This window comes from Denticeps clupeoides, chromosome 3, assembly GCF_900700375.1.
Source record: "Denticeps clupeoides chromosome 3, fDenClu1.1, whole genome shotgun sequence".
Lineage (NCBI taxonomy): Eukaryota > Metazoa > Chordata > Actinopteri > Clupeiformes > Denticipitidae > Denticeps > Denticeps clupeoides.
The window spans coordinates 24,554,649-24,565,067 of NC_041709.1; the positions used below are offsets into that span (position 1 = coordinate 24,554,649).

Here is a 10,419-nt window from a genome sequence, read left to right on the forward strand (position 1 = left end):
TATCCAAAGGAACCCATAAGCCTGCAATTTTCATCCAGCCACCCCTGACCTCTTTTTTTATCTCTTGGTAACAATCTGTGCTGTATTCATAACTTGCAAGAATGGGAGAATGCATAATTGAAAGAATGGACATGTATAATTGATGCATATGACTTGAGCATGAGCCGTACGTCTTGTCTTGTCATGGAGTGGCAAAAATTTTATTGCGAACACTCCTGCAGACACACATCCACATGCAGTGCTATAAGATTCTGTTTTTGGGTGCACATATCTGTAAATTAGGTCATCCGGTGCACATACAGGCATGCATTTGCACGTGTGTGTGTGTGTGTGTGTGTGTGTGTGTGTGTGTGTGGAGCAGTTATGTTGTGTGTGTATTTATGTGTCTTCAGCCCTTCTGTATGACTGATTTTTTTTGTGTGCATTTGCATAAATATAAAGGCCCCTACAACATATTGTTTGTGTACACAAGCAAAACACCTTTAGTCTTGCGCGCACACTGTCATAAAACATCCCCTATGATAGCGAAACTTGTGTAAATGCACTCTCACAAGTACCCTTCTCCCACCTAACCTTCATAATCAATCAATCCTTCCTCGCAAAAAATCCTCCTCTACCAAGAAGACCCACCACAGTCTGACACTTGGGGAAATTGCAATCGATAGGCAGGCCCTGGAAGTGGAGATTATTGGCACAGCACACGGACCAGAGGAATCAGCCGCAACACCTACTACTTATCAAGATTGATATTTGCAGCTCACCTGTCTGTTGCTGCCTGGCAGAAGTGGGTCAAGCGGCGATTGTCCCAGAAACGTTGTTATAATTGATGCCAGACTGCACCTAATCATGACTTTAATCATCGGCTTGTATGGCAAATTTAATGCATTCATTTGATTAGTTTTCAGCCTATGCATCAAGGTATGGCCACAACACAGTCTACATTCTATTTCTTTAAGTAAGGCTAAAAGTTAACAAACGTATATTTTAATGTGATGCATTTTTAAAATGTGATGGCTGCATGGTGAAACCAGATATACTATACTAGTATTGGGTCTCCTGCCTCTACATACACACAATCTTTAATGATGTCCCATTCTTAATCCACAGGCTTTAATATGGAGATTCTTCCCGCTTTACAGCTGTAATAGTTTCAGCTCTTCTGGGAAGGTTTAGGAGTGTCTTCATGAGTTATTCTGACCATACTTTGTGAGATCAGGCACTGATGTCTTGAAATTATGGTGTTATGGAACACCATATTTTCCCCATAATCCATCTAAAGTTACACTTAGCACAATGCAGTCAGGCAAGTAACGTTCTCCTGGCATCCGCCAAACCCAGAATCATCAGTGAGCAAACCAAGAAGTGTGATTTTTAACATCTCCACTGCTCCAGAGATTAGCTCGATTGTGCATGACCAGCCCATGAATGTGACCAGCACCTCATGTGATCCAACATCCAATCACAATTGATTAATAAAATGTAGCCCATTTTTAGCCAGACTTTGTGAATTATGTCTTCAAACATTTTCTTGTTTACTAGCTTTTATTTTTGACATTAACATTCAAATACATGCATAAAGATTTTTTTGAGTAGTGCAGCCAGTTTATACCGATTATAAGGATGTTCTTTCAAAACGTTTGGCCCTAAAAGATTTGTAACACAGGCCAGTAGTGCATCTATGTATCTTACAGGGACATGATGACCTCATGTATTGATGCTTTTGTAGTCGGGCAAAATTTGTGCTGTGCTCTATTTATTTTGTGCGTATGGCTTTGAGGGGATTGTGACTCAGCATCGCTCTGGGGAGAATAAAGGCAAGGACACATGTAACATGAAAGGGCTACTTGGCTCATACGATGTCATGGGTACTTATTTGAAAAATGAACCATGTTGAGAAACATTTTAAATGCAGAGGTGAAAGAAACATTTTTAAAAGGTACAATTTGCATTACAGTTTACAGGCTGTTTTTTCCAAGAGGCCAGATGCTAAAGCCTAACCTCCTGAGGGGAATTGCTTTTTCGCTTGTTCACTCATCACTTGAGCTCGATGTGGAGCTGAGGGCTGTCACTTTTGTTCAGTGTAGTAAAGACCCATGTTATCATTTTTTTCACAGCCAGTGACATTCTGCATCAATGGACAGTGCCACATGCAGATGTCTTTTTCTATATAATTGTATATGCATAGCTCATAACTGGTATAAAACAGGAATTAAGTCATTACATTTAGTGATGTTGCAGATTTGTTGTTAGAGCGGGAAGACGGTGATGCAGGCCAGGAGGCGGGTAGGAAGGTGGAATTATATGGATGCAGTGATCAGAGGGCGAATAGGGGCATGAGAGATTAGAACATAGTTATATTAGAACATAGAACCACCATAGTGCCACTGAGCAAAGCACACACACTGCTCCCCGGGCGCATTTCATGGCTGCCCACTACTCACCAAGGGTGATGGTTAAAAGCAGAGGACACATTTTGCTGTGTCACCATGTGCTGTGCTTTTTGTTTATCACAATGACAATCAGTTCACTTTCACTTCACTTTCAAATACATCTGCTAATGTTAGCAGCTTAGAATTGCCTTTTAACAACTGTTCAACTAAACTAATTTAAACTAGTTGGAGTGCATGGTGACACAGTGGCATGCACATTAAATGGATTGGTGAACCTAAATTCGTGCATGGTGTGTTATTCCCCGCCCTTCTCACAATGTCCCTGGGTGGCCTCTGGAAGCCATAGCCCAGATCTGGATGCTGCAGTTATGGATAGTCAGTAAGTGTCTAATGTAAGCTGGTAGTACCACTTACTACCATTGTGTCCCTGAGCAAGACACTTAACCCTAAGTTGCTCCAGGGAGACTGTCCCTGTAACTACTGATCGCTCTGGATAAGGGCGTCTGATAAATGCTGTAAATGTAAATGTAAGCTCCATTAGCTGCCAACAAAAGGATCTACTGAGATCTTATTTGCGTTGAAGAGGACATTCATCCAGTCCTTGTAATGATATGTAATTGGGGATGTGTTGAATTGTCCTTCCTTGGGATCTCCTTGGGGTCATGAAAGTGGATAAAGATAAAGAGTTTGTATTCCACTGTAGGCAGCATTGTAATGATGCTGAATTTGCAATGCAAAGGCTTTTAGAGGACAAAATCAATTGATTCCACTTTTCATTCCATTCCAGAAAACTGACAAACCTGTTGTGTTTCATTAAACTATAGAAGAGAAGCAGATTTGAAGTAGACATGAAGCATGATTCTTAGAGAAAACTATTTCCTAAAGGTTATTATGCACAGAAAGTAATACAATTTTGCTAATTTTAAAAGCCTGAACACTGCACTTATTTTAGCAGTGAGGATGGTGGTGGGGCAGGCTATTGTTAGAAGCAGGACAATGGGAACCATGGCACCAGTCACGATATTACTTTGTATTCATCTGACTCTGAACGTATGAGCCCCATATCAAACCTGATAACTCAAGTCAGTTCTACACGCCGTATAAGTTCTTCAGATCAGGCACAGTGTCATTGTTTTTGCTTATTATGGGTCTATATAAAAGTAAGAAACAGTCCAAGTATAAGTAACAGTAACTGAAAAACCTTGCTGATATGTGGAGCTGCTGTGAAGAAGTTTCCCTTTGCATGGATACATTTAGCAAAATGTATACTCTTAAAATAAAAAGAGTTTTGTCTTACTCAATTAGTTCTGTGTGGTCACATGGAGAGATGCTGGAGAGCTTAATAAAGCGCTGATCCATCACCGTTAAGGTGCTAAATAAAATTACTGCCTGTGCGGTTGTTTTAGTGAAGGCCATTTAATTTTATTTTGGAATTAAAAAAAAAAAAATACAATATTTCATGCAGAATGCCAGTGAAAGAAATTCCCAATGCACTGGAATAAATCAATTGACCCTTACATTTACATTACATTATGTTTATCAGATTATTATTTAGAGCAACAATCAGTAGTTACAGGAACAGTCCCCCTGGAGCAACTCAGGGTTAAGTGTCTTGCTCAGGGACACAATGAACCCAGGTCTTCTGGTTCATAGGCGAGTGTGTTACCCACTAGGCTACTACCACCCTTTAACCCTCAAGTTCTATGTAAATACAGTTAGCCTTGTATATTCCAGGAGAAATTGGCTATTTTAAGGCGCATGGTGCGACAACAAGTTTTCTTTACTGTCAGGGTGACATATTCTGTGTCAGCGAAGGAAAGTCGAGACAAGGGGCTAAAGGACCCTGAAGCTTCCTGCCCATCCCGCTTTTTATAATGTCTAGTCTTTACCAGAATCACGTACTTAAAAAATGAGGCCAGATCAAATCCATACGGTCAAGACATGACAGAGTGTGTTCATTAAAGCGGGGGCAGCGCTCTTCCTTGGTGATTGCTATGCGTTTTTTCTGCAATTCCTGCAGCATTAGGACATCTTAAGTGAAAGTGATGTGATTGTCATTGTGAAGCACAGCACACAATGAAACAACGAAATTTGTCCTCTGTATTTAACCATCACCCTTGAAGAGCAGTGGGCAGTCATGACAGGTGCCTGGGGAACAGTGTGTGGGGACGGTGCTTTGCTCAGTGGCACCTTGGCAGTTCGGGATTCGAACCGGCAACTTTCCAATTTCAAGTCCGTTTCCTTACACTTTTCAGTAGGAGGGGCAAGTGACTCAAGCAGGAGCTTCCAGTGCTTGAGGAAATCAAGGGGACCAATTCAAATAGAGTAGGAAAAGGTTACGCAAAGATAGCAGTGATGACATGATGTGAAGAATCATCTGGACCTCCAGGACAGGATTAACATCAGAATCTTCAGCACCCTGGTCATGTCACTAGATGTAATTTCCTAAGAAGACTAGGAAACAACTGATTGGAAACCATGGCAGAACCATCGGTAGTGGGGATAGTTTAGAAACAGATACACAATACACAAACTAAACAAGCATTCCGAGCAAGGGCTGGAATAGAAGATTAAGAAGGCCAAAGAGATCTGAGAGCATGTTGTAGAGACATCTCATCTCAAGTCAAGATAGTGCAAGTACAGAACAGAAGCAAATCCAACTATTGGAATCTGTACTTAAGCAGGATGGTTAAAGCAAAATACACAATCCAACATTTTGGATTGTGTATCCACCTACCAAAAGAGTTGGATGGTCCTAAAATGATTTTAACCAAGGGAGCCCCATGATGTTTGACTGACCTTTCTAAAGCTAGAGTTGTTGGATAAGGGCATCTGATAAATGCTGTAAATGTAAGCTGTTCATGTGTAAAAGCTTTTTCCTATATCCCAATAATATGAGTTTTAGGTCAGAAGAGCTGAAGAGGTGTGATATGGTTACAGCTCCACTTGACCAGTATAGCGACATAATTGGAAAAAGAACCTCAGACTTGAATGTGGTGGAAATGTTCCATTTGAAGTGACGTCAGGTGAAGTGAAAGTGACTGTTTTGTCATTGTCATTCACAGCACAGCACACGGCGACGCATCAAAATGTGTCCTCTGCTTTTAATCACCCTTGGTGATTAAAAGGGTGATTAAAAGCAGCGATGTCAGTGTGTTCATAATGTTATTATTGTTTATCAAATTGAGCAATCTGGTTTCAGAAGGTTTCCTATCACTTTATCACAGGTGATCTTATTCCATAATATATATGCTAATGGTTGCTAATGCCAACCATTAATGACATTTTTTACCCACCCTTAGTCCTTAACTCGTTCATGACAATATATTGAACGGATAACTGTGTCGTTATTTACCGTCACATACGCAGAACTCAAACGTTGTGCATTCCAATGAATGTTGTTCACTAGTGCTGTTTACATTCCGGTCCAGGCACATGGGCTATGTAGAGCATGTAATCTGATGCATGCTGGGTCGGACGGGGGGATGGGGTGGGGTGGGATGGGGTGTCAGGTGGCCAGCGTGCTCTACTTCTCCCACGATTCTCTGCGGGAGCCCTGATACCTTGTTAAGCTTTGGCAGCACACCTCGGAGGGAAAAGAGGAGCCAAAAGTCAAAAAGGTGCGAGGGGAACTGACAAGCTGTCACGGACTCGACGTGATGCAGGCGGTTTGCTGTGCCCCAGATGCGAGGTGTGTCATAACAGTGGAGGTTATTCAGTCTCGGCTGCACATCGTGCACGATTTCATCTTCTTCGGTGTGAATGTGCTTTGCAAAGTGGTTACTGTCATCAATATTCCATTTTAACCTTTACTTTAACCCATAACCATGAGGATTTGACATTCTAAAACATAACAATTGCACTGTTGCACAATTGCACATTACATGGTTTTGCTGTACCTTCACATTTTCTCATGATCTCGGAAGTCATCTTTACCTCTCAAATTTAAGCCGTTTTTTGGTAATGTTATTTATTCTGCTAACGAATTTACTTTAAAATGTGATTACATGATGGATAATAAAATAAACATGTAAATGTGGTGAAAGAATTTTATTTTTATCCAATTGTTGTTCCATGATTCTTTATGTTTAATTTTTTTACACAGTGTGGCAAAGGGGCTGAAAACTTTGACAAGTTCTTCACTCGCACCCAGCCCCAGCTGACGCCCCCAGACGAACTGGTCATCGCCAACATTGACCAAGCTGAGTTTGCCGGCTTCTCCTTCATCAACCCCCAGTTTGTCCATCCCACCAACAGTGTGGTATGAAACGGCGGCGAGGGACATGAAGCCACAACATCAGCCCTCTCACTACCGACCGCCCGAAAACAAACTTACACTTTAAGCCAAATATCTGAGATATGTACCAATCTAGCACAAATCCCCTTCACTTTCATTTTGGTCTGCCCTCTGCACATACAGTGTGCAACTCCGATGTTAGCACTCACCATGAATCTACACGCATTTACTTGTTTTAAAAGGTACACTGTTCGCTCTGTACCACAAATGCCATGAAATGATGGATATCGGATGCTGAAACCAGATTTAGGCCCGCTGGTTCTCAAGGCAGTCTTCCTTATTTTGGAAAGGCGATGACGGTATGCCAAAGCTAGGAAGGAGGGGTCTGCTAAAAAACGCAGCATTATTTCCATGATGCTGTTGACAGCACCTTTTCCTTGAGTGTCGCTTTGCCATTGTGTACAACTCCTTACATTAAATTTTTTTTGTCTAAATGACATTTTGATGGTTAGGTCGATTCACTCCATCGTTGGTCCCACCCACCTGTTGGTTTCTCCTCTGCAATTTTGCTGTCGTTCAGTAACATTTTATTTCAAGGGTTTTATTGTTAATTCATAAACTAAAATATTCATAGCATTTATGTGACGTAATGCACTCACCCTTCAAATAAAATGTTCTGCCAACTATGATTTTACTTAACATAGCAGGATTTATTAATTACTGACACTCACAATATTCCCAACCTGAATGCTGAATATATTTATTTTTAACTCCTGAAAGGTGTTAAAGAATTAACAAAAAAAAAAATAATGAAGCTATTTTCATAAATGAAGTTCTATGTTTGTTTATGCACCAGGCAATGTTACATTGCAATCCCTTGTTTTATTGTGTAACTCCATACCCACAGTGTCAAAACTGAGTATTATGTTATTTTATGTTCCCTTCTGTTTACATGATTATAGATTTTAGATTTATTTGACATATTGTGCTCTAATGTGATTGCATTTTTCCAACAGGCTTAGTTTAATATGTCACTGTAATTAATACAGTATTTGAGCTACTTTTTTGTAAATATTCATGAGTTATTTCAAAAAAGAAGATGACGTCTAGCAAACTTGCAGTTTTTATACCAACAATTGAATGTGCTTTTACTAAGTTAGGTAGTTGGGAATATTTATATGTACAAATACCCTTATGAAACTTTGTAACTGCTGGGTAATCATTCTTTCATAGAATTCAAAAGTAGCAAGACGTCTGCTCTAACCTAGACTGAGACATTTTGCAGATCTGTCAGATTGTGATTTCATCATATATATATATATATATATATATATAAATTTTTTTTGTTTTTTTTTGTCGTGAATCATATCTGGTCTTGGCTACAATGTGTGAGCTGGTCGAAATGCCTCAAGTCCTGCCATGGTGTCAGTGTGTCTTGGCGTAACCCTGCCTGCATGTTGTGGTAGTGAGTAACAATGCACGCAGAAACACTATGATGCTGCATGAGTGATGGAACCGTTCCAAGGCGTCTGACTTTACAGCATGGTATGAACAAGTCAAACAAGAAAACTTAATATTTATACATATATACACATGACTAAGAAGGAAAAAATGACTGGTGATTCCTTTTTCATCAGTGCACGAATATAAACATTTGGTCCTTTTTCTTCATAAATTTTACAGCTCACATTTTCTTTATATCATTTTGAAACGATTGCAGTTGCTTACATTTCAGAGCCTTTTCAATCAAGTTTAAACACACATCAGCATTGAGCTCTTAAGGCTGATGGAGCTGAAACCGGATCCATTCTGCAAAACTGGTTATCAAAAGCAACTATGTAGACAAGACGCATCTCGCAGCACCCCCTCTTACACCCTGTAATATAATTTCAACAATCTGTGGTTTCAATAGGAGGCATATCCGATCTGCTTGAAGTACCTATTCTAATGTTTTAAACTCAACATACAAATTTTTAATTAATCAGATTGTCTGTTGCAATTTTGTCTCTGTCTCTCTTTTTTTAACCAGTGCCAAACTGATAAACCCAACAATAGCAGTGTTGCACTAACTCAGTCTTGACCCTCAGACTGTCTCTCTCAAAGTATTGTAGCTGCATTGGCATTACTCATTTCAAGGTGTACACTTATGAGGGCCCAGGTTCCCAAAAGCACTGTAGCAGTACGATCAAAGTTCTCATAGGACTCCCTAAGTGGTTAGTTCTGAGCTGGTTCTGCTTCCTGCTTCTGCTATGTCCCAGTGAACATAGAATGTGTCATCACATCGTGGTACTAATCTGTATTAGAGGCATTAAACTGTTAAATCAAGCCACTGCAGGTTAATTAAATACTAAATATAGGGCTTCATCCATAGTGGAGTTCCTCAGGTTTCAGTTTTAGGGTCACTATAATTCTACATAAAAAACAATACATTTACACATTACATTTATACATTTATAGCAAAATTATTTAATTTATAGACTACACCAACTAAAGACCTGCTTTAAGACTACATTCATGACTGACAGATAACATTTAATTCACTGCAAGCGACCCACAATTTTCTTATGTTCTCAATAGGGTTATAAATTTAAGCCAGTTTTAAGCCTACTATGATTCAAAATAAACAGTATAATTTAAAATGTGTTGTGTTAAATACATTATTACTATCAACACTCTAGTCTTGACAATCGATTTCTCACACTAGTAGTGCTTCTGGAAAAATCACTTAGTGTTAATTAATGTTCGCATGCACACATATTGTTTTTTTCGGGGCTACACTAACACTAGCATGACTTCACATCTGTCCAGACTACTGTAAGCAGGTCTTAGTACCAGACCAGCAAAGTGTGATAAAGGGAGTGTGAGAGGAAAAGAACGATGATCTTAACTGAACAGTGGTTAGCCGGAAATGGGCCGGTTCGGGTGGAACCGCGGTTCCACTCGCGGTTCCGGTGCAGCACAGTGACATATCAGCACCCTGCTGCGTCTTCGGCATTATCTTCCACCCTTCATGCCTAACTGAACCTTCCTAGGCCTGTACTGTTGAGTTTCATGTGCGAATGCATAGAAGAATGGATGGTTCCCCCCTCCCGCACCACTTAGCTGTGTTGAGTCCTGTTGATCCCTGCCTCGTCATGTCTCAGTGCCTGTCCGGTCCTTTCCTTTTCCTGCTTTCTGGATCCCATCACTTTGCCCAAGCTCATTTACGACCATCACAAAATTATTGAATTGTTCATTTTTGTCCCTCTGGTTCTCTGTTTAACTCTTATTTAAAAAAAAAAAAAGTTTATGGCGAATGGGCCAAAAAAAGGTGATATTTCTTTGTTGTGTGGACAAATTTTGAATTGTAGACTCATGTAGCGAACTAAGACCCATATATACTACAATTTATGTTCTAGATTGCGTGTTGATTTCTTCCCCTCTCTGTTAAGTGATGTACCTTTTTTATCGTTTTGTTCACAGAGGTAGAATGTTCTGCGAAGGACCAGTAAAAAAAATCTCTGTTTTCTCTCATGTCGAGCACAGGATCAACAGATTGCCTTATCTCACATGGTTCACTCTGAAATCTTTGACCCGTTCCGAGCTGAATGAAGTGCTGTCTCTGTCCTTGTACATAATGGTGTAGGTGTCCATAGCCTGTAAAAGAAAGAATATATTGTATTTTGTAATGGTGTACGTTAGCCCCTCCTCCCAGTTCCCAAAATACCAGTCTCTGCTTTACCTGACCTTGTAACCAATAGTGTCATTTGTACCTAATGTATGATACTGCAAATAAAAGAAGTAATCAGATGA

General features: G+C 40.0%; 1 protein-coding gene across 4 annotated transcripts in view; it reads left to right on the plus strand.

Moving 5' to 3' along the window:
• LOC114785244 (protein kinase C alpha type) overlaps positions 1 to 10,419 on the plus strand; it is a 126,089-nt gene extending 115,670 nt beyond the window's left edge. For all 4 annotated transcript variants that reach the window (XM_028971197.1, XM_028971198.1, XM_028971199.1 and 1 more), the window contains one exon: positions 6,496 to 10,419. In XM_028971197.1, coding sequence (XP_028827030.1) covers positions 6,496 to 6,657 — 162 coding nt within the window. In that variant the 3' untranslated portion in view covers positions 6,658 to 10,419. The remainder of the gene's footprint in view (positions 1 to 6,495) is intronic.